Source organism: Leptopilina boulardi, unplaced genomic scaffold (assembly GCF_019393585.1).
Source record: "Leptopilina boulardi isolate dan_hultmark-lab unplaced genomic scaffold, ZJU_Lbou_2.1 LbouV2_368, whole genome shotgun sequence".
Lineage (NCBI taxonomy): Eukaryota > Metazoa > Arthropoda > Insecta > Hymenoptera > Figitidae > Leptopilina > Leptopilina boulardi.
The window spans coordinates 3,916,905-3,942,698 of NW_026137938.1; the positions used below are offsets into that span (position 1 = coordinate 3,916,905).

Sequence of the window (25,794 nt, forward strand, 5' to 3'; positions counted from 1 at the left end):
TTATAGAAATTGCTTTTCTCCAAACTTGGTCAATTTTTGGCACTGAGCCTCAGATGTTTATTGGCTAGTTTACAAAAAAATATTCCTACTCAATGAAAAGTGGCTCTATCATTTTAAATTTTGGCAAAATGCGTATATACTATAAACAATAATGTAACAGGTTGTTGTGAATTTTTTTTTCTTTTTTTTTTTAAATCAAAAAAAGCTACTTTTATATATTTAAATAAAATTTTTATTTTTATTATTTAATTATTTAATTAATAATAAATAAATAAATAATTCAATTTTTAAATAAATAATTCATTTATAAGAATATTAATAATAAAAATAAATATAAGAATAGATTAAATAACAAAACGATAACATTAATTAATTAATTTTAATTATAAAATTTATAAATAAATAAAGTAAATTTTTTTTATAATAATTAATAAATGAAAATAAAAATTCAAAACAAAATTATAAAAAATTAACAATATAATATTGAAGTCCAACAAAAATTTTTTAAAGTAAATGGCGCCACCAAATGTTGTTTGGCTTATTTTGAATTGCAATAAAACCCAGATAGCACGGAAACTTGCAGCAAGCTTGCTGCAAGCTTGTCTGAGCTAGCGAAATGTCCCACCCAGGGCAAGCTTGCCGTGAAAGCTTGCTGTAAGCTTTCCAGGAAAGGTTGCTGCAATCTTGCCATGAAATATTTCTACAAGATTGCTGCAAGCATACTAAGAATGATTGCGGCAAGCTTGCCGTGAAAGATTGCTGTAAGCTTGCTACGTAAGGTTTCAGGAGAATTTCAACAAGCTTCTGGAAAGGTTGCTGCAAGGTTGCTGCAATTTTTAAAAAATACATTTTAAATTTTAAAAAAATTCATTTGTTTTCTAAATTTGAAAATCCTTGTGACGTTTATTATTATTAATTATGTCCTGTTTATTTTCATTTGGAAACTTAACGAGAAAATTTTCGAAACAAATTTGAGGGGACTGGGAATCAACAACTATTCTTGTTCGTTTAAATTAAAAGAAAATTATAAGAGTAAGGTTAGGGTTTTGTTAGGCTGTCGAACCCGGGTTCGATTCCCAGTCCCCTCAAATTTGTTTCGAAAATTTTCTCGTTAAGTTTCCAAATGAAAATAAACAGGACATAATTAATAATAATAAACGTCACAAGGATTTTCAAATTTAAAAAAAAGAAATAAATTTTTTTTTAATTTAAAATGTATTTTTTAAAAATTGTAGCAAGCTTGCAGCAACCTTTCCAGAAGTTTGTTGATATTCTCCTGCAACCTTACGTAGCAAGCTTACAGCAAGCTTACGTAGCAAGCTTACAGCAATCTTTCACGGCAAGCTTGCCGCAATCATTCTTAGTATGCTTGCAGCAATCTTGTAGAAATCTTTCATGGCAAGATTGCAGCAAGCTTTCACGGCAAGCTTGCCCTGGGTGGGACATTTCGCTAACTCAGACAAGCTTGCAGCAAGCTTGCACGGTGAACTTGCCGCAAGCTTGCTGCAAGTTTCCGTGCTATCTAGGAAATGAGTTCAAATTTTTTTTCCTGTGTTCTATTCGAATTTTATTTTATTTTTAATATAATATTTTAAAATAAAATAAAATTCGAATATTATCGGTTTTGTTACTTTTTAATCAATTTTAATATATTCCAATTCGAATTTGTTGAAAGTTTACGGTAAAAATATAAATAAATTTCTCTTAAGTGCATACACGTGTGTGCGTCTTCGGTGCAAGAGACAACAATTATTTACACGCACTGAGAAAGATTAGTGGGGAATTATGAAATAAATCAATTTTGATATTTGATGACTATTTATTAAATATTTAACGATTAGATAAAATGAGATCGATAACCAGTATCTTGATTACATCATAGAAAAAAAAAAATTTTTTTTCTACATCTGTTATAAAATACAAATGCATATATATATAGAAAATAGCATCTTATCTTTACTTTGTTTTTTTTTTTTTTTTTAATTTTCTTTATTAATATTTGTCTTGTTTGATGTAATTTTGACGTATATACATGTGCTTTTCATCCGTTTATCAACGGCAGAATTTGCACCTTCTTACCACCACCACCACTACCAACCACCACCCACCGTCATCATCATCATTACAAACAAGTATCTGTGATCTTCAATCTGCATTTTGGAATTCGTAAACGACGTCGTGGGTATTAAATATATAGGACAAAAAAAAAAAAAAAAAAAAAAAAAAATTATCGCCATGCCGGCAGGTATTGGCGCTTCGTACAGATCACTAGGTGATCTGGGCGAAGATGTCTACAAAAGTACAACAATTGTTGATCAAACACAAACAACTGGCCAAAGTGTACTTGAAAGTGTGAAGAAGGCATTCAGTTTTGCAGCACCAAAAATTGATATCAGAAAGAAGAATCTTTTAATTGAAGATTCAACGAGAGAGAACATCTCAATTGTTTCAAGGTAAATAATAAATTATTTTTTTTTCTTCTTCAATTATCGCGGTGATGGGTATATTAATTATTTAATGTTAAAAAAGAAAAAGTTTGGTGACGGTCTGGTAAAAAGCAAGAATTTTTTTTAATAGTATTTTATCATAAAAAAAATAATAATATAGTATCGTTCTTTATTAATTATTTAATATTAATTTTTTTTTTGCTTTTTAAAAAATTTATAAATATAAAATTATATTTATACACCCAGAGAAATGATATATTTGTCTCAGAGCCAAATAATTATTTATTTGATTTAAATAAAAAAATTTTATTTACGTCTAATAAAATTGTCTAGTAGGCTCTGAGACAAATATATATATATATATACGTTTATTTAATTCAAATATATTATATTTGTATAAAACATTTATCTGGATGTAGAATTATAATTATTATTTAATATTAAATTATTTTTTTGTAATAATAATAATTTATAAATTATTTATTTATGACTCAAAACTAGATACAATTAATTTATAAATTAATATTATTTTATTAAATTGAAATTAAGGATAAAATTATTAGGGGGAATATACACTCAGAGAAATGTTTTATTTGAATCCAATATATAATATATTTGAGTTAAATAAATGTATATTTGTCTCACAGCCTACTAGCCTATTTATTTGGCATAAATAAATTTCTTTATTGAAATCAAATAAAAATTTATTTAGATCAAATAAATATTTATTGATTGTGAGACAAATATTTCATTTCTCTGATTGTAGAATCTTGAATTAAGGAGGTTCAACCCATTAACATAATCTAAAAACTAAAAAGTACACCCAAAGAAAAGATTTCTTTGATTTAAAGAAATTTCTTTGACTTGTTTTCTTTCATTCAAAATTAAATTTTTTCTTTGAAACAAAAAAAAGTTTATTAGTTTCAAAGAAAATTTCTTTGAATAAAAGAAATTCTAACATTGATATAGGGTCAAAGAAACATTTATTTGAATTAAATAAAAAAATTCTTTGAAACGAAAATAATTTTTTTTTTTTTTTTTTTTTTTAATCAAAGATAATTTGTTTGAAACAAATAAATGTTCTTTGTATCAAAGAAAAATTTGTCAAAAAAATTGATTTATATTATAAACTACTTTTTATTTTTGAGGTTATGTTGAACCTCGTTAAAAAAAAAAAGTGATTTCGTTTATTTATCAGGATTGCTCTATAATCGATCGGATCGAACGACATACATTTCTGGTTTGCGATTTTAAGTAAACAATAATTTATTTTACGTTAAGTACAGACGGACTTTAGGACCGGAAGCTGACGCCAAGAATATCGATCTCCGGCCTGTTCGCTTGAAAACAGGCCGGTAAGGTAAGCTGCATGCTACACGAAGTTGCGCTACTTTGCACGTTTTATTAACACCTTTTTCTTTTTTTTTTTTTGTCATTTGCATTTTTCGCTTGTGCTATTTTTATATCTGTTTTTGTATTTTCAAATATCAACAAAAAATACAACATTTACACTATATAGAAAAAAAAATTTTTAATTATTTTTATAAATTGTAAAAAATATTTTTAAAAAACTATTTTTGAAAATGAAAATAATTTTTAGAAATTATTATTGATAAATAAGTATTAATAAATAAATTATATAAATAAGTAGATTAGTTTCTTATTCGTGTTTATTAGGAAAAATAGGAAATATTTTCGTATAGGGAAAGAGTGGTCAACAGTGGGCCAGTATAGTTTTTTGAAAGATGAATTAAAAAACAAAAAGGTAAAAAAATTGATTTAAAACCTTTATTTATATTTAGTATTTTACACATTCGGAGAAAAGATTTCTTTGATTCAAAGAAACATTTATTTGAATTAAAGAAAATATTTCTTTTTTTGTTTTTTGAATCAAAGAAACATTTATTTGAATTAAATAAAAAATTTTTTTTGAAACGAAGATAATTTTTCTTTGAATTAAAAAAAAAAAAAATTTATTTGAATTAAATAAAAAATTTTTTTTGAAACAAAGATAATTTTTCTTTGAATTAAAAAAAAAAAAAATAAAATTTATTTGAATTAAATAAAAAAATTTCTTTGAAACAAATAAATTTTTTTTTTTAGTATCAAATAAAAATTTGTCAAAGTAATTTATTTCTTTGAATCAAAGAAATTTTTTTTTCTGTGGTGATAGTTCTTTTTTTTTTTTAATTCATCTTATAAAGAACTAGTGACCCACTGTTGACCATTCTCCCCTAGATTTTAGTGTTTGACAGATAATTTTCCATTTTAAATTGCCATTTAGCCGCAAATTCAATTAAACGAGATTGCTATTTGGAATAATAATTACCGTATATCTAGTTTCAATTCCCCATGACCCGAAATTTAATATTTCACTATATATAGTTGTCATTTTGTCATTAATGGGGAAATTACCCTTTTACCGATTGTTTCAAAAATTAATTTAGAAAATTTTCAACAATCATTTTTCTCTTATTATAACAAATATTGTCAATCTTCGAAAAAAAAATTGGAATATTTTTCAAATCAATTAAAAAAAAAAAAAAATTGATAAAAAAAAAAATTTTTGAAAATTTTTTATCCGGAATATAAAATATAATTTTGATGACTAATTTAATTCGAAAAATTGGGTTATTAAAAAAAAAAAATAATTGAACGCTGTGAGGCTTGTGATATAATATCGACGTAGTTAATTATCGAAAATTAATCAGGACACGTGTTATATGAGTTTGTCAGGTTGTTTGACCTAATGGAGTTTCGAGACAACTCAATCAAATTGTCTCCGTAGTATACAGGCATCGTCGTCGTTTATGAGTTTTTGTGCAATTAAATCCAAATACATTTTTTTTCTCAATATTCACGAATAAGAAACTAATTATAAAAGTCAATTAAAGATTCCTTTTTTTTTTTTTTTTTGAATAAGTGTTCTATTTTATTTTTTTCAAAACTAAAAATAAAATTCTTAAATTAAAAAAAAAAAGAGGGGGGAATTAAATGTCAATGAAGAGAAATACAACATTGACACAAAAATATAGGTGAGGCACTCTTGAAGAATGGGTTTCTAAGCAAAAAATTATAGGTTATGTTTATGATAGTTTGCAGTAAAAATACAATAAATATTCGTTATAGAAATTATAAAAAATATTTTTAAAAAATATTCATAAAAATATAAAAATTGATTTAAAAATTTTATATAATTAAAAAGAAACTTTGTTTCTTTTTCAAAAAAATTGACGATCCAAACTATCATAAACATAACCTAGAAATTTTTTTTGCTTAGAACCTTTTCTTCAGTGCGCGTCACATATTGTCAAAAAAAAAAGAATCTCAAAACTAAACACACTGTATTTTTGTAAATGTAATGGTGTTCGTATTGTTATATATCTCTTTAAAAAAAAAAAAAAATTGGTAAATTATGACATACTGTAAAAGTAGTTAAGCCGCTAGGGCCAGTCGTGTGATTATTCGGCGCCATTTTGTTTTAGGGACAGAAACAAGATGCCAGCCGCTGCCAGTGCCGAGGAATCAGCTCTTTTGGGGTAAGTATTATTTATTTCTAAAAAAAAAAATCGACGGATAATTTAAAGCGATTCATCGATAATAGTTTCTCTTGAGAAATTAATTATAGAAAATACGACAAAAAAATTGACGATCCAAATTACTTTTTTTAAATAAAAAAATTTTTTTTTTTAAAAATAAATTATAATTAATTAATTATTAGTTAATAATTATAATTAAAAATTTAATAATTATAATTAATAATTTATATATTAATTTATTATTATATATAAAATTATATGTATATAATTTTTTTTTTTTTTTTGTAAAAACCGAAAAACTTGCCAGTGTGACAGAAAGTAATACGTGCTCTAGTTGTGTAATCGTATATATTTGTGTTATTTTTGCTAGAAAATTATTGTATATTAAGCTTGTATATTCGCATAGAAAAAAAAATGTGAAAAAAAACAAAATTAATTTATATAAATTTTTCAAAGTATTTAAATTTTTGTAGGAAATATGTAGAAATTGAAGAAAAGGTACTGTCAATAATCCCTTTTTTCCCTTATTTGAATTTATTCAAACTGTAAAAATTTAATAGAGGCGCTAGTCTATTTTTTACGATTTTTCGCCGTTTGGCGCCAGCGGTGGGAACCGTAAGCAAAACAATCTCTTTATAATCAGTTATATATTAAAATACGAAATATAAAGCGACACATGAAAGGTACATGAAAGCTTAAAAAAAATTATAAAAAAGAAAAATTATTTTAAAAAAGTACAAAAAATAATAATAAAAAAATAAAAAAATTATATTCTAAGAACAGAAAATCTTCGATGATATTCTGATTGAATTCCAGAAATGATTGATAGTTTTCGTTTATTTTTTTTTTTTTTGCTTATTTAACTATTTTTCTTTTTTTTTGAATTGTTGGCGTTGCTAGGCAACGACTGATTCGTAGAATGGAAACAATTCCTGGGTCGATGTCCGGACGCCAGGACGCCGCGCCAGGCGTCTGTCTTTTATGCTTCGAAATGCATCACAAAACTTGAACGATTATATTGAACCATAAGAACAAAGTTTAATTAATTCCCCAGAAAAAACAGATTTTCTATAGTAACAAAAAAAAAAAAAAAAAAAAATAACTATTTTAAAAAAAATCGAATTTTCTACTTTCATTTGCGCAAAATTATTACTACTCGCTTTTTTTTATGCCCAATTCTCTCCGCTAAAACGTACCTTATTTCCGCCCCAATTATTTTTAATGAACTAATTATCTGTTAAATGATTTTCACCGTTATAGTAAATTGAAGTTCCAACGAATCGAAACAAGGTTTATTTTATTTTTTTTTTTGTAAACATATTGAAAAGTAAAGAAAACAAATTTTTTGGGGCGCATAATTATTTCATATAAATCATTATAGTTTAAAAATGTTCATTTTAAAGAATTTTATTAGAAATAATTTTATTTTTTATACGAATTTTCATTTTTGTAAATTACATTTGACTGAATTTTTTTTTTTTTTTTTTTTTTTTTTGAACAAATTTTTATTTAACAGAATTCTTATGTATCGAATTTTTATTTGTCCGAAATTGCAATAATGGCCGAACAAACAATCGATTTCGGCGCGATTTTTAAAATCCACCAATCAAAAAGTTGTCGCAATAAAATCGTGATTGGTGGATTTTAAAAATCGCGCCGAAATCGATTGTTTGTTCGGCCATTATTGCAACAACTTTTTGATTGGTGGATTTTAAAAATCGCTCCGAAATCGATTGTTTGTTCGGCCAATTTGTAATTTCGGACAAATAAAAATTCGGCGTTTTTAAGAATTATACCATAATAGAAATTACCTAAAAATTTGTTAAAAAATAAAAAGAAATTCTATCAAATTCTAATTCGAAAAATGAAAATTCGTCTAAAAAATAATTATATATCTAATAAAAATTATTGAAAATGAAAATTCTAATTAATAATTTTTATCGGATAATTATACGCCCAAAATTTTCAATTTTTGTAATCTAAAATGAAAAAAAAGTTGGAAAATTTTTCATAAATTATTATTTATTGAAAATTAATTATGTTTTCAATTAGTTTTATATATGGAATATAGTCGCAAAAGTCATGTGTAAAGTATACTTAATCGATTGATAAAAATCTATGGATAAAGTATCGAGTGTTAGGGATATCATATGTATTAGTGGTCATCCGCAAAAAAAAAAAACTTTGTTTATTTGCACTTCATTTGTCGGTGAATGAAAAAACTTCCAAGGAGTCTTTATTTTTTCTTTTTATTCTCAAGTTTCATTACCAACTTTTTTTTTTTTTGTACACAAAGTTTTTTTTTACATCTATTCTTTTAACTGCAATAACTATTACAAGAAGACTAGAAACAGGAGGAATAACTCCGGTGGTGGGGGTGAAGCAAATTCGGAGGACAATGAAGGACTCCGGTAGTTTGCGCAGTAGTGAAAAAATGAAACATCCGCGCATACATGTGTGAATGTATTTAGGTTATGTTGGTTTGGTAAACAATTGACACGTGATTAATTAAATAAATTAAAATTGATGGGTCTTAGTTAGCAAATTCACTTTATAATAGAATCAAGTATACCAAATTAGATTACTGATAGGTTGTCAATTTTTTATTAAAAATTTGAACACTCTTTAAATTAGCTTTTGACAAGCTCTGTCGTCTGCTTTGTTGTCACGCCAGCTGTCTAACGGATCTGACGTACAAGTGACACATCCGGTTGCGCAGAAACCTAATTTGGTCTACTGCGCAAATACTGTCCACCCTCATTGGACTCAAATACTGCCTCAACAATCTCTTACCCCCACCACTAGAGTTATTCCTCCTTATTCTAGTCTTCTTGAACTATTATAACATCTCCATTTTCATGAACATAAATTTTTCATCGTTACATTTATTTTAACATTATTATTTATTACATTTTTTTTGGAACAAATTTTTTTTGGTTTTTTTAAAAACAATAAAATAAAAACAAAAAATTTGTTCCTGAGAGAATAATTATTGATATGGCTAATTAATAATTAATAAATAATAATAATTAATTAATAATTATTAATTAATAATTAATAATTAATATTTAATAATTAATTAAAAAATTTGTTATTATAAATATGAAATAAATGATTATAAAGAAAACTATTAACAAAAATAATTAAAAATTTTATTATTTAATAATAAATTTTCAATTACGTTATTATTATCCTTTAAAGTAGATTAGCCTTAATTCGGACATAAGGAGCAGATGTATTGTTTCGTAAAATATCTGCATTTCTGCAGAATACACTCAGACAAGTTATTGACAATTTTTCCGGGAATTGTGAAAATAGTTCAACTGTAATGCACTAATGTAAAAAAAAAAAAATTTATTTTGAAAATCTTTTTATTTTTTTTTTCCCTCACTAAAAAAGGAAAAGTCAAATTCAATTTATTAAAATAATTATTAATTTTAATTTTATTAAAATTTATTGTTGATTAAAAATTTTTTTCTTTGCTTTTACATTTTATATAGAAAAATATTATAAATGTCCACTATATTTATTTATGACGTAACTTTGCTATATTTTATAAATGACATTTTGCGATTATATCAAATTATTGATTAAGTTCAATTTTATATATTCTAAGAATAAAACCTTTCGTTGAGAAATTATATAACATTGATAAAAAAAATATCATAGAAAAGAATAAAAATAGTAAATTTTTCGATTTATATAAAAATATTTATTTAAAACTATCAAAATTTTGGTTGAATCAATCAAAAGTTGATTTGGTTTTTCTTTTTTTTTCTCTCTTTCTTCATAGGAAAAATTTATTAAAATGATCCAAACGTTTATTATAAAAAAAAAAAAATATTTATTTGTATCAAAAAAAAAATTTTGTTTTGAATTAACCAAAAAAAATTGTATTGAGTAGGTTCAACCCATTAACATAACCTCACACTAAAAAGTAGTTTTTAACAGAACTAAAAATATATTTTAAAATTGATTTCATCTAAATTCAAAAGTACAATTTTCATTTTAAAAAAAAAATTTGATTCAAAGAAATCAATTTCTTTGATAAATTTTTTTTTTAAATGAAAATTTATTTGTTTCAAACAAATTATTTATTTAATATAAAAATTAAAAAAGTGCCTAACATTTTTTCTTTTGGTCGAAAACAAATTTGTTTTTCAAAAAAATTCAGATAGAATATAAAAAAATATATATAAAAATGATGATTTATTATTATAACACTTCTCCCTCGAGTCAGGTGTCGACGAGTTGAGAGAGAAATGAAGGAAGCGCCTATCGTAACGAACCGGAAATAATATGAGTGACGTGACACTGGTAGAAACCACTTACCGGATAGTTGGTTGTGCTTTGAAATTTAATGAACTATATATGTATATGTCCGATTACCAATTTCCTCTGGACAATATAAATATATAATATATAAACATAATTATAAATGTCAAAATATTGTTTAAAGGATGGGCGTGTTTCAAAGTCCGGAAATATATATTTATTTTTTTTTTAATTAAAAATATTTATTGTGATTTTTTTGCCTAGCAACGATTGCTAAGTACATTTCTTCACCTAGCAACGGTTACTAGGGACAATTTTTGCCTAGCAACGGTTGCTAAGGACGTTTATTTGCCTAGCAACGGTTACTAAGGACAATTTTGGCCTAGCAACGGTTACTAAGAACAATTTTTGCCTAGCAACGGTTGCTAAGTACATTTCTTTACCTAGTAACGGTTATTAGGGACAATTTTTGCCTAGCAACGGTTACTAAGGACAATTTTTACCTAGCAACGGTTACTAGGGACAATTTTTGCCTAGCAACGGTTACTAGGGACAATTTTTGCCTAGCAACGGTTACTAGGGACAATTTTTGCCTAGCAACGGTTACTAGGGACAATTTTTGCCTAGCAACGGTTACTAGGGACAATTTTTGCCTAGCAACGGTTGCTAAGGACGTTTATTTGCCTAGCAACGGTTACTAAGGACAATTTTTACCTAGCAACGGTTACTAGGGACAATTTTTGCCTAGCAACGGTTACTAAGGACAATTTTTACCTAACAACGGTTACTAGGGACAATTTTTGCCTAGCAACGGTTACTAGGGACAATTTTTGCCTAGCAACGGTTACTAGGGACAATTTTTGCCTAGCAACGGTTACTAAGAACAATTTTTGCCTAGCAACGGTTGCTAAGTACATTTCTTTACCTAGTAACGGTTATTAGGGACAATTTTTGCCTAGCAACGGTTGCTAAGGACGTTTATTTGCCTAGCAACGGTTACTAAGGACAATTTTTACCTAGCAACGGTTACTAGGGACAATTTTTGCCAAGCAACGGTTGGTAAGGACGTTTATTTCCCTTGCAACGGTTACTAAGGACAATTTTTGCCTAGCAACGGTTACTAGGGACAAGTTTTGCCTAGCAACGGTTGCTAGGGACGTTTATTTGACTAGCAACGGTTACTAAGGACAATTTTTGCCTAGCAACGGTTACTAGGGACAATTTTTGCCTAGCAACGGTTACTAGGGACAAGTTTTGCCTAGCAACGGTTGCTAGGGACGTTTATTTGACTAGCAACGGTTACTAGGGACAATTTTTGCCTAGCAACGGTTGCTAAGTACATTTCTTTACCTAGCAACGGTTGCTAATAACATTCTTTTCACCTAGCAACTGTTGCTAAGGACATTTTTTTGTCTCATATTAATTAATTCAATTGTACAACATAAATAATTTTTACCGAGTTAGAAAATTTATCAGTAGAAACAAATTTGATCAAAGAAATCGTTGAAATAAATTAAATTAGAAAATAAAAGTTTCATTTTTTTTTTTTTATAAATCAGAACCTGGTGGAAATTAACAAAAAAAAAAGTTTTTCTATTCGAATTTTCACTCTATTGCTTGGTGGTGAAAACCGATGGAACTGAAGATTATTTTGAAACTGGGGCATCCAAATCATTGGTGAAACTTTTTAAAATAAAATTATATACGAAAGACGAGGCAGAATAAACTTTTAAAACAGGAAGTAAATAAATTGTACTTTTAACAAATTAAGAAAAAAAAAGTCAAATATGTAATGGAAAGAATTTTATAAAAAATTCATTTTGCAATGGCATTAATTTTAATTAAATAACAAAAATTTGTTGATTTTTAATATTTTTTTTTTTTTTTTTTTTTTTTGTCACCCCAGAAGTACAAAACTAAAACGTGAGGACGAGTAATTTAATTATCTTCCAACATCTCATCCAATTAGTCAATTAGTTCGCAAACAAATATATATACTCCGTCGTTCGTTGCTTTCTGCGTATATTATAAAAGTTGGTAAATAATTAATAGTCAGTTAATAATAATTTTTCATGGGAAAAAAATATTTTTTCAATTTTAATAATGAAGTAAAATTTGTCCTGAGGGAAACGTTTAGTAAATTATAAGGAATTTTTTTTTGATGAAAAATTTTTTTTTACCTACTCTAATTAAAATCAAAATTATTATTAATTAGTTTCTCTCTAAACTGTATTAAGTCTGGTAATAATTATTTTTTTTTTGTTTTCTTTTTTTTCCTCTCATTTCTTCATTTCAAATGCTAAATGTTCTTTAATTCAATTATATTCTACTTCTACTTCTTCTTCTTTTTAAAGAGACAAATTTCAATTTCTTATGAAATCTGAAAATTAAATATTGACTTGATAGAAATTTATATTCAACTAGAAATTTATATCTTTTGAAATCACAAAGTATACATTTAGAGAGGAATATATTTTTTATTCGCAGAAAAGATGAAAAGAATTTGATATTAAAGAGCAAAAGTATAATTTAAAGTGGAATGATTTTAAAGATTCATAGATTGACTATAAATATTAGTGTCACTGAAAATTCACCAATTTTTTTTTTTTTTTTTGGCTTTACGCCAAACTCTCTATTATTGAGAATTTGTGTTTGGGAAAAAAGAAAAAAAAATTTTCCACAATTTTTCTCTCTACATTTAAATTTGTAAAAAATTGAATTAATGACTCACTTTTTGCTTTCGAATTAGTAAAATTTAAATAATTAATAGTAGAAAAAAAATTAGTAAAATTTAACTAATTCGATTAGTAAAAAAAAATAATTTTTACTTTTTTTTATTAAATCAAATTAGATAATAATTTGTACTAATTCAGATTTAAAGAGTTGTATAATTTATAACAATTTTTCTTTATTCCAGTCAATAAAATCATTTCAATTATTCAATATTGCAACATGATGGAAATGAATTTCTGGTTCTAATTTAATTTGAATATTATAGCGGAAGGTTTATTTTAGATTAGACTCTCTAATTTATATTGATTTTGAATTCACTTCTGATCCAGTGAGATTCAAGCTAATAATATTGCTGCAATATTATTATTATTATTATTATTTTTATTATTTCAATTTAAAATCTATATATTATAAAAAATGTGTCGTATTTATTCGGCGAATGATTATACCATTAAAAATTATTAATTAGAATTTTCTTATTTAAAGAATTTTATTAGAAATAATTATTATTTATTAGGCGAATTTTCATTTTTCGAATTAGCATTTAACAAAATTTCTTTTTATACAAATTTTTACTTAAAACAAAATTTTCAGCTACCGAATTTTTGCCCAAATTTCAATTCACCGAATTTTTAATTGACAGAATTTTAAAGTAGCGGAATTTTCATTTGTCCGAATTTATATTTGTACGAATTTTTTATTGGAGTGAGAAATTTTTTATTTAATAGAATTTTTAAGACGCCAAATTTCTTATTTTATCGAAATAAAAAATGACCGAACAAACAATCTACAGAAAGATTTCGGCGCAATTTTTGAATATTGACCAATTAGAAATTATCAAAAAAAAAAAAAAAAAAAAATTGTGTGTATAAACTGTCCAACCCTAAGTAGAAGTAACATTTTCGAATTGTGCTAACCATAACCCAGACATGTTTCGCGATTTGATTTTTCACTTCATTTTTTCTTCAATCATGAACCCCACAATACATGCAATAAACTTAACTTGACGATTTCTTGTTTTCTTTATTCATTTTTTATGTTTAATCACATCGCTCACAAAACTTTTTTCGTTTCTATACAAATGCACCGACGTCACAGCAGACGCTATTTTTGATTCTCCAAAAATGTAATGGCACAAAAAGTTAGGTTTCACTACGATGAGCTTCGCCACGTCCGTGCATAGATGGCGCTAGTGTTTTTATTTCAAGAAAACCGAAGTGTCCAACCCTGAGTATATTCCTCTACAAATAAAAATTCGTATAAATAAAAAAATTTGGACAAATTAAAATTCGATGAATTGGAAAATTGTAAAATAAAAATTCTGGCAAAAATTTCATAGCTAAAAATTTAGTAAAATTTAAGTAAAAATTCGTATAAAAAGAAATTCAAAGCCAATTTGAAAAATAAAAATTCGTCTCAAAAATAATTATTTCCAATAAAATATTTTTAAAAATAAAAATTCTAATTAATGATTTTTATTAGGAAATTAATGTGCCCCAAATTTATTGCTCACTCGACTACAAGGTAAAAATAACACTTTAAGAACAAAAAAATTCACGTTTATTTTATTTCAGGGGAAAAAAAATTTATATTTCGGTTTATAATGCTAGAACAAAGCACAGAATATATTGAATGAAATATGTATATATATACATATTGGACAGGGAAAAAGTAAACTGCAAAATTCACTGACATATTACCTCGTTCGCGATATGCTTTCTTTTCATATATAATGTATATAGTTTGCAGTCAATAGCTTTTGTGATTGAAAAAAGATAAATTTTTATAATCTTTATTTTTATCAAAAATCTAATATATTGAAAAATAACAAAGATTCAATTTTTTTGTTTATTGTATATAATAAACAAAAAATAGAATTTACAATTTTTTTTTTATTAATCTATATACTCTTTGTATATTTTAAATTTGAAAAAATATTTTTTTAAAAAATTGCTTCGTATTGGAATTTAATAAAAATATTTTACAAAGAATATAGAACGTGTAATTAAAATGAAGTGCACTTTAAGTGGATTGATAGAAAATAAAAACTGTTTTTTTTTTTTTATTTTACCTAGTTTTTATTTACATTTGGAAAATTATTTTGTAAGAGAAAAATTTATGAGTGGAAAAAAAATTCTAAAACAGAATTTTTGGAATAATTTTTCTGTTTCATTTTTTTGCTTACGTTGCTTCTATCAAGTATTTAAAAAAAAAAAAATGCATGTAGAATTTTTTTTTTTTTTTTTTTTTTTTAATTACGATAGACCTGTGTCAATAGGAGCCAAGCGTTTCCGCACCTTAAGCCTTCTACATACACTCTAAAGGTATTTCAACTACAGGCGTGGCTTTTAAGATCAATACCATAAATGTACTATACCATTCGGAGGAAAAGTTTTACGGAACTTAGTCAACTATTAATAAGTGGTTATATACTTAAATAGAAACTAAAATTCTATATAAAGAACATTAAGGATGTTCAACTCAAAATTATAATTTGAAAAGTATTTTTTTTTTTAAATACACTTTAAACCAAATTTTATACACTCTGAGAAAAGATTTCTTTGATTTAAATAAAACAATTTCTTTCACTTGTTTTCTTTTTCAAAAAATTACTTTTGGAAAAAGAATTAAAGAAAAAATTATTTACAACCCCCCCCCAACTGTTGGGTAATTTTTCTTCTTTTTTACTAAATTAATTATAAAAAAAATAGTGTATTTTTTTGAAATTTATTTTTAAAAAAAAAACCAATATTTATTCTCTTTTTTTTTATTTATTCAATAAAAAATTCGTCTAATATATGATAATTGGTTAAGTTTTTTTTTTTTATTTATTTTTTATTTCAAAATGAATTGACGTCACAAATGATTCTAATTATAATTGCTAAATTTTCCGATAATCAAATGAAAATGAGAATAAAAATTGAAGAGATTATATATATGTACTAATGCTTTTGTTTGATGGAGAAGCGTAATATAATTAATTTCCGCGCGCGGACCTGAATGTGCGGGGATATAATGCGTTCAAATATTGAGCTTAAAACAGATATCATTTACATTCAAGAATCAATTATAAATTTCAAAAACCCGAAACAATTGATCGTTTATATATTGTTTTTAGTGAATAAAAAAAAAAAAAAAAAAAAAAAAATTCATTATTAATTTGATTTAATAGAATTTTTATATTTCAAATTTATTTTTATAATAATTTCTATAATAATTTAATAATAATTTATTTTTATAATAATTTATAATACACTCAGAGAAAAGATATATTTGCCTCAGAGCCAAATAAATTTTATTTGATTTAAATATAAATTTTATTTATGACAAATAAAATTTTTATTTACGTCAAATAAAAAAGTTATTATGCTCTGAGACAAATATATTCATTTATTTAACATAAATATATTATATATATTTGTTTCAAATAAAATATTTTTCTGAGTGTAATTTATTTTTATAATTGATTTTTATAATAATTTATAAGAATTTATTTTTATAATTTAGAAAATTGAAGAAATAAAATTTTTTTTCTAAAAAACTGATTTCTTATTTTTAAACAAATGAAAAAAGTGGAAATATTAACTTTTGTCTTTGAAAAAAAAATAATCGATAAGTAGGTTATTGATGAATTATTATTCTTGTGTCTCAAAGGTAAAGAAAGAGAGCGTTTTGAGAAGGTTTTTGACTCACTTGAAAGTTTGAAAGGAAATTTAGTCGTTGTGTTGCAGTCATCTTGTCATTGTTTTAAATTCCTTAAGGTGTGAACGTTTTCTTTATGAAATACTTCATAGACGCTCGTTAATCAAAACGGAAAAGTGTTTTTTGAAAATTACTTTAGAAATTTACAAAAGCATTATAAAAAAATTTTGTTTTATTTAAAAATTCATATTTAAAAATATTTATTTTAAATTTCACTGAGAGAAAAAAAAAATTCTTTGATTCAAATAATCGTTTACTTATTATCAAATAAATATTTACTTCAAGGAAAAAAATATTTACCTAAAACAGCGAATGGTTTCACTAGAATAGCGAAAGATTTAATTGAAATAAGTAAAATTTTAGCTACAATAGTGAAACGTTTAGCTGTTTCAGACAAATCTTTTTTTTTCCTGTTATACCAAAAAAAATTTTACTTGATTCAATTATATATTTCTTTCAAATGCAGAAATTATTGATTCAAATATCAATTATTTGGTTTCAAAAATTATTTAATTCGAAAAATTTATTTAGTTTCAAAAACTATTTAGTTCCAGTAAATATTTATTTGAGTCTAGTAATCGATTATTATTTGAATTAAAGAAATTTTATTTTCATTGTGTGAGTTAGTATTGAATAAATTAGTATTTATTATTAACTTTTGTCTAATAGTTGTTAATTTTTCTCTTTTAAATTGTGACACAGTCTGAATAGGGTTTATTATAAAGAATAGTTACAAAATTATTTATTTAAAAAAATAAAATTAAAAAATTTTGTCCCTGCTTTATTTTAATTTTCAATAACGAAAAAAAATGTTGTTTAGTATTTAATTAATAAATTGCTACAATTTTAATAAAGGATTATCAATATCGGACTGCCCCAAAAAAAATTTTTTCCTAAATCGAATTTTTCTAAAAAAAAAAAAAAATAGAAAAAATTTTTTTGGTATTGTCTGGTACTTTTTTATGATTTATTAATTGTGTATTATAATTTTATTAATAAATTATATTTGAAAAATTAGAAAAAATAAAAAAAAAAATTTTTTTTTTATTAGCACGATGCCTTCTGACAGTATGGACGACATCGAACTGAAGAATATTCAGCTACAATTTCCAGCACTTAGGTACTTGACACGTGATGATGCTTCAGTTCAAGAAGAAAGAATTGAAACCGACAAAGGTACAGTGCTTGTCGCAATTCAAGGAAATCGGGCAAAACCTGCCATTCTTACGTACCACGATTTAGGCCTTAATTGTAAGTATATTTTTCCTTTTTTTAAAAAAAAAAAAAAATGAATACTTTTTCGAAAATTTCAATTTTTTGTTTTCTATTTTTCTAATTCGAATTTTCTATTTGAAAAATTCAATTTTTTTCCCCCTTTTTTTTCATTAAAATTTTCTATTCGAAAAATTTAATTTTTTGTTTTTCATTTTTGTAATTTGAATTTTCGATTCAAAAATTTTAATTTTTTGTTTTCCATTTTTCTAATTCGAAAATTTCAATTTTTTGTTTTCTATTTTTCTAATTCGAATTTTCTATTCGAAAAATGCAATTTTTTGTTTTCCATTTTTCTAATTCGAATTTTCTATTCGAAAAATTCAATTTTTTGTTTTACATTTTTCTAATTCGAAAATTTCAATTTCTTGTTTTCTATTTTTCTAATTCGAATTTTCTATTTGAAAAATTCAATTTTTTCCCCCTTTTTTTCATTCAAATTTTCTATTCGAAAAATTCAATTTTTTGTTTTCCATTTTTCTAATTCGAAAAATTCAATTTTTTGTTTTCCATTTTTCTAATTCGAAAAATTCAATTTTTTGTTTTCTATTTTTCTAATTCGAATTTTCTATTCGAAAAATTCAATTTTTTGTTTTCCATTTTTCAAATTCGAAATTTCCATTGGAAAATTTCAATTTTCGTAAATAAAGTTTGATTGAATGATTAAAATTTTGAAGAAGAAGAAAAAAAAAAAAAGTTGTAGGTACTTATTGATGCGGTGCATCGCGTATAATGTTTTGAGATAAACTTTACGACTTATCTTTTAACGATAAAACTTCCGGCATTATAATCTTTATACAGTACTTTCAAATAAAGTGATATACATAAAACAGAATCTTATGACGATATTCGTATACATGAAAGAGATTTCTAAGTGCCAGTTACACAATAGCTTTATAAAGATGATGTACATCTAAAGTATATTCAGAAAAAAAATTCAATATCAAATTTCACTGATTATTATTATATGACATTAAAAAAAAAAAATTTTCCATCTTTTTGGTATCATTTGAAAAAAAAATTAAAGAAGGAGAAAATAATAATTAGACAAATGATTAATTAAAATTAAAAAAATTAATAAAAATTTGAATAAAATAATTATTAAAAAAAAAAAAAAAAAAAAAAAAAGAAAATATTAATAAAAAAAAAATTAAATAATTAAAACAGAAAAAAAATAATAAAAACAATTAAAAATAGTGTTGTAAATAAAAAAATTGAGGAAAAATAGAAAAATAATAATAAAAATTATTTCATTACTGGTCAAGTAGAGATTAATAATTTATTTTTTTTATTAATTTTCAGATATCTCGAGCTTCCAGACTTTCTTCAATTACATCGACATGCGCGTTCTTTTAGAAAACTTTTGTGTTTATCATGTGAACGCGCCAGGGCAAGAAGAAGGCGCTCCCACATTACCTGACGAGTAAGTAATTATTTTTTTTTTTTCAAAATTAATTTACAATTTTTTTGAATTCAACACTTTTTTTGGTACCATAAAATGGATATAACCAATATTTTCCCGCGATAATTAAAATTAAAAAAAATAGTTTTTTGAATTAAAAAATTAATAGAATAATTTTTTTAATTAAAAAATTAAAATTAAAAAAATAAAATTAAAAATTAAAATTAAAAAATTAAATATAAAAAAATAAAAAATTTTACAATGTGGCTTTCCTTTTAATTATAATTAAAAAAAAATATATTTCTATTTTTTTTTTATTATTTGGCCAAAAGAGAATCAATTTGATTCAACAGTATTTTCCCATTTTGTATATATAATATAATACAAATACAGTAACATATATTTTAATCCTTTTGATGCATTATGTAAAACATGTGTATACCAAAAGGCTTCGGATTATTCAAATTAGCGCAAGCACTAGTAATACGTTATCTGTAAAAATTATAACAGATAAAATTATGTGAAAAAATTTCCGTATATTAGACAAACAATGATTTTTATATAATTTTTTTTTCTGAATCAATTTTTTTTTTTAATATAAATTTATTATTTAGTTCAAGTAAATATTTTTCTTTTTTCCATCAAAATTATTTCAATCAAATAAATTTTTTTTTCAATCTACAGATTTTATTTTTATTTTGAAATTATCATTGAAAATTATTATGAAAAATTATTGATTCAAATAGAAATTATTTAAATATTTCTTTGATAATCGATTATTTGAATAAAATAAATTTTTTAATTAATAGAGATTTTATTTTTTATTTTAAAATGGAAAAAATTGGTTTATTGGATATATTAAAAAGTTGTGTTTCTTTTTTCTGTTTCAGTTATATTTATCCGTCCATGGATGACTTGGGGGAACAATTGCTGTTTGTTTTAGGGCATTTTGGATTGAAATCAGTTATAGGATTTGGCGTTGGTGCTGGTGCGAATATTCTCTCGCGTTTTGCACTAGCCCATCCGGAAAAAGTGAATGCCCTCTGCTTGATCAATTGTGTATCGACACAAGCCGGTTGGATTGAATGGGGTTATCAAAAATTAAACGTTCGTTATTTAAGGTCGCAGGGTATGACTCAAGGAGTTCTCGATTATTTAATGTGGCATCATTTTGGCAGAGTAAGTACCATTTTTTTTTTAAACTCAAAAGAAAAATACCTATTTTTATTAAAAAATCAATTATTCTTTTATTCTTTAACTGTTTTATTAGATAATTTTCAATTGAATTTGACCAGAAAGAATATTGGAATAATAAAAGATAATTATAAAAAAAATTTATCATAAAAGAATTTTTTTTTTCCCCTTTATTCTCGCTGAAAAAACACTTATCGGAATTTTTATACTTATAAAGCATTGTGCTTTTTTTTTTTTTGAAAAAAAAAGAAATGCTTTCACGATGATATGATTTTGTCGCTAGTTCTTTTATGTTAAAAGCTAGACAAATAATTGTATAAAAACGTGGCGCCTCTTTCCTTACACCTTTTATTTTTTTTTTCTCATTTTGCTCTACTTCCATTTGAATAGAGTGGTTTTAATTTAGAAAACCAATAACTCTTTCGCGCTCTTTTAAATAACGAATATTAATTCACAAAAGGAATTTATTTTTTCTTAAACGACTTTTAAATAAAGCTGATCCTTTTTTTGAAAAAATGGTTCACAAATAATAATAAAATTTATTTTCACAGGGTACCGAGGAGAGGAATCATGATCTCGTTCAAGTTTACAAGAATTATTTCGAGCGTCGAGTTAATCCAACGAATTTAGCATTGTTCATCGACAGTTATGTACAACGTACGGATTTGAATATCACCCGGGAATTGGATCCAACTCGTAAGAAGGAAGGATTAACTTTGGATGTACCGGTAATGAATATCACAGGAGCACTTAGTCCTCATGTCGATGACACCGTCACATTAAATGGACGACTCGATCCCACTAATAGCTCCTGGATGAAGGTAAATTTTTAAATTACAATTTTTTTTTTTTTTTTTTTTTTTTTTGAAATATTTCCACAATATTCCAGGTCTCGGATCGACTTTGAAGAAGCAAAAAAAAGTCGATTTTTTTTTCAATTTCTGATAATAATTCAATTTTAGTGTTTTTTTTTTTAAACTTTTTTAAATAATTGAATTTTTAAAGAAAAATTAAAACTATTGAAAATAATTGAATTTTTCAAGAATTACAGTTGAAATTTTTAGAATTAATTGAATTTTTAAAGAATTACAGTTGAAATTTTTAGAAATAATTAAATTAAAAAAAGATTTTCTTTAATTTCAGACAATAATTAAATTTTTCAAAATTGAAAATAAATTATTAAATAAATTTTAAATAACATTTTTTAAAAGTAATTGAATTTTTTAAAGAAAAATTAAAACTATTAAAAATAATTGAATTTTTGAAGAATTACAGTTGAAATTTTTAGAATTAATTGAATTTTTCAAGAATTACAGTTAAAATTTTTAGAAATAATTGAATTAAAAAAAGATTTTCTTTAATTTCAGACAATAATTAAATTTTTCAAAATTGAAAATAAATTATTAAATAAATTTTAAATAACATTTTTTAAAAGTAATTGAATTATTTAAAATGAAAATTAAAACTATTAAAAATAATTGAATTTTTGATGCTGCGTTACAGTAGAAATTATTCAAAATAATTGAATTTTAATGAAGAATTACAGTTGAAATTTTTAAAAATAACACAGCCCCACAAAAAAAAAAAAGTGTCATGTACTTTTGACCGGAATACCCTAACCCTATGTATTTTGACGCGCTGAATACGAATCCGAAGTCCGTTTTGCTCCATCACGTCAGCATTTTTTTCTAACCTCAAAAAACATGTCGGATTTTGAGAAGTATGCGATTTTTTTAAAAATTGATGTATTAACTTCAAACTTGGTATCTGGGGGTTTTTTGTGTCGCTGATTACGAATCTGAAGTTAGATTTTCAAAATCAAAAATGGCAGATCCAATATGGCGGACGAATTTTGAAAAAATTTTAAGTTTTACTTCAAACTTGGTATCTAGGGGTTTTTTGGGTCGCTGATTACGAATCTGATGTCAGTTTTCCGAAATTCGATATGTCTGATTCAATATTAAGGAATTATTTTTAAAAAATTGTCAGATTATTATGAAATTTGGTATCTACAGGTTTTCTAAGTTGCTGACAAGTAACACTAGGGAAGTGACATACGCCGATTTTTCTGAAACTTGGCAGTTTTGTAGTTTTTTGAAAACAATTTGACACGTATGTTTTGTTTTTCCCCAAAAGCTGATTTATGGGGGGGAAATACCCCTTGAATTTTTTTTTGGTAGGGGGACATTATTTTACAAAATTTTTCAAAAATTAATGTGCAATAGTGTATCTGGGGGTTTTTTGGGTCACTGATTACGAATCTGATGTCAGATTTCAAAAATTCAAAATGGCATATTCAACATGGACTTCTATCGGCCACATTAGACACGCCATTATCAATTTTTGAAAACTGACATCAGATTCGTAATCAGCGACCCAAAAAACCCCTAGATACCAAGTTTGAAGTAAATCTTAAAATTTTTTCAAAATTCGTCCGCCATATTGGATCCGCCATTTTTTATTTTGAAAATCTAACTTCAGATTCGTAATCAGCGACACAAAAAACCCCCAGATACCAAGTTTGAAGTTAATACATCAATTTTTAAAAAAATCGCCTACTTCTCAAAATCCGACATGTTTTTTGAGGTTAGAAAAAAATCCTGACGTGATGGAGCAAAACGGACTTCGGATTCGTGTTCAGCGCGTCAAAATACATAGGGTTAGGGTATTCCGGTCAAAAGTACATGACACTTTTTTTTTTTTGTGGGGCTGTGTAATTGAATTTAAAAAGATTTTCTTTAATTTCAGACAATAATAAAATTTTAAAAAATTGAAATTTAAAAATAAATTATTAAATAAATTTTAGATAACATTTTTTTTTAAATAATTGAATTTTCAAAGATTTATGATTCAGATTTTTAAAATTAATTGACCTTTGAGTAATTATAAAACATTTTAATTGAAAAATACTTTCAGATAATTGAATTTTTGAAGAATATTATAAAACTCATTAAAAATAATTGAATTTAAAAAGAATTATAATTAAAATTATTAAATTTTAAAATGTTTTAAATTGAAATTTTTTTATGATTTTTTAATTGTAAACAATTGTTAAATTTCATAAAATTTTTAATTGAAAAATTAAATAATTGAAATAAAGAAAATCTTAAGATCTGCATTTTATACTAAAAAAAGACTTATTTTGTTTAAATATTTTGTAAATGAAAAAAATGTAAAAAAAAAGTCGCATCTTATGAAAAAAGTCATATAATCCGAGACCTGAAATTTTAAAAGAAAAATCAGATTTCTAAAAATGAAAATTTTCAACAAAATTTAATAATAAAATTTACAACAATTAATAAAAATTATAGATTTCGGATTGCGGTATGGTACTAGAGGAACAACCCGGTAAAGTGAGCGAGGCCTTTCGATTGTTTCTACAGGGTGAAGGATATGGTAAGTGAGCGTCGTCGCTATAACACAAAAAAAAAAAAAAAAAAAAAAAAATTAGAAACCAATTACGGATTGACATTAATTCATCGATTTTCACTGACAATGATCGACATACGTGCTAATGCGCATAAGTCACACGACATTTCGAGATAGAAGGTCGCATATTCATTTGAAAAAATAAAATACTTATAACAATTCTAAAGAAATCCGTTAAATATAAATCAAATATTTATTTTTAATCAACGAGCTTTTTATAAAATATTCAAAATGAACATACGACCTTCTAACGCGATATTTCTGGCGAGTACCAAAAAAAAAGAAAAAAAAATTTAACCCAAAAAAAGCAGAGAATAAAAAAATAATTAGGTTTTGTTTCAATCGGTTTTGGTATCGCATTAACAACGTATTGGCCTACGATCGTAGATACGTAGTTATCACCTGTGTATTGCAAAATTTATCGATGTTACATTTGCCTGCGTTCTTGCAGAATGAATTGTTTATATAAAAGTGTGTTGCTCTTAAAAAAGTAGTCAAAACGCGATTTTTAAAAGCGCAATCTAAAATCTTATTTTTACAATTAAAATTTCTTTTTTTTTATACAATATTCAAAAATCAGTATCTCTCGAACGATCGACACTATTTTATTTCGATAAAAAAAAACCAGCAAAATTAATATTTTACAAACAGAAATAAATCACTTCAAAAAAGAAAAAAAAATTTAAAAGAATTTTTTTTAATTTAAAAAGACAATATTTAAAAATTCAATAATTACAGTAAAAATAATTACTATGAAAAAAATTTTCTTCAAATAATCAAATTACTTGTCGCAAATAAATATTTACTTAAACCAAATAATTTTTGAAATCAAATAATGTTTATTAACAAACTGTCCAACCCTAAGTAGAAGTAACATTTTCGAATTGTGCTAACCATAACCCAGACATTTTCGCGATTTGATTTTTCACTTCATTTTTTTTTTCAATCATGAACGCCACAATACATGCAATAAACTAACTTTGCCGATTTTTTGTTTTCTTTATTCATTTTTTATGTTTAATCACATCGCTTACAAAACTTTTTTCGTTTCTATACAAATGCATCGACGTCACAGCAGACGCTACTTTTGATTCTCCAAAAATGTAATGGCACAAAAAGTTAGGTTTCACTACGAGAAGCTTCGCCACGTCCGTGCATAGATGGCGCTAGTGTTTTTACTTTAAGAAAATCGAATTGTCCAACCCTGAGTAAATTCAAACAAATATCATTTAAAATCAAATTGAATTATTTGAATCAAATAAAAATTATTTAATTCAAGTAAATATTTATTTATTGATTATAAATAACCGATTTTATTTGAATCAAATAAACTTTTTTTTTCACTGTTTTTTGAAATTTAATAATTACAGAGTTGATTTTTATGTTCCGGGCAAATTGAAGTTTTTTTTAAATCTCATTTTTTTCGTTTTTTAAACAAACAAAAAAAAAAGTTTAATTAAAAATAAAATTTTTAAGCGCTTCTAAAAAATATAAAAATCACTCTGTATATTTTTTTTCAGTGTAAAAATAATTTTGTTATTTATTTACAATATTTTGCGCAAGGAAAAAATAAATTTTGAAAAAATTTAATTCGAATAAAGGCTGGAACCCTTTGTTTCGACTTTAATTCACGTCCCAATTGCTCGAGAAATACGAGAGAAAAAATGAATTATTTTATTCCATAGAACTTGAATAATTATTTTCACTAAAAAATAGAAAACAGATTTTCAAAAATAAACCATGAATTATTATAAAATAACTAAAAATAAAATTTTTTTTTTTATAATTAAAAATAGAAAAA

The 25,794-nt window shown here is 24.6% G+C and overlaps 1 protein-coding gene across 10 annotated transcripts in view; it reads left to right on the forward strand.

The window, feature by feature from the left end:
* The window catches only part of LOC127287146 (protein NDRG3), an 82,232-nt gene that overhangs the window by 51,115 nt on the left and 5,323 nt on the right, over positions 1–25,794 (forward strand). For 4 of the 10 annotated variants that reach the window (XR_007843844.1, XM_051313938.1, XM_051313931.1 and 1 more), the window contains 7 exons: positions 2,063–2,453; positions 5,933–5,986; positions 17,748–17,947; positions 19,271–19,391; positions 20,261–20,549; positions 21,116–21,385; positions 23,876–23,960. Coding sequence is in view for 9 of the 10 variants with exons in the window: in XM_051313938.1 (XP_051169895.1) it covers positions 2,236–2,453; positions 5,933–5,986; positions 17,748–17,947; positions 19,271–19,391; positions 20,261–20,549; positions 21,116–21,385; positions 23,876–23,960 (1,237 nt within the window). In the remaining variant the exon portion in view is untranslated. Of the gene's footprint in view, positions 1–2,062; positions 2,454–3,788; positions 3,808–5,932; positions 5,987–17,747; positions 17,948–19,270; positions 19,392–20,260; positions 20,550–21,115; positions 21,386–23,875; positions 23,961–25,794 lie in introns of those variants that run through there. The other 6 variants (XM_051313934.1, XM_051313933.1, XM_051313936.1 and 3 more) reach the window with 4 other exon arrangements.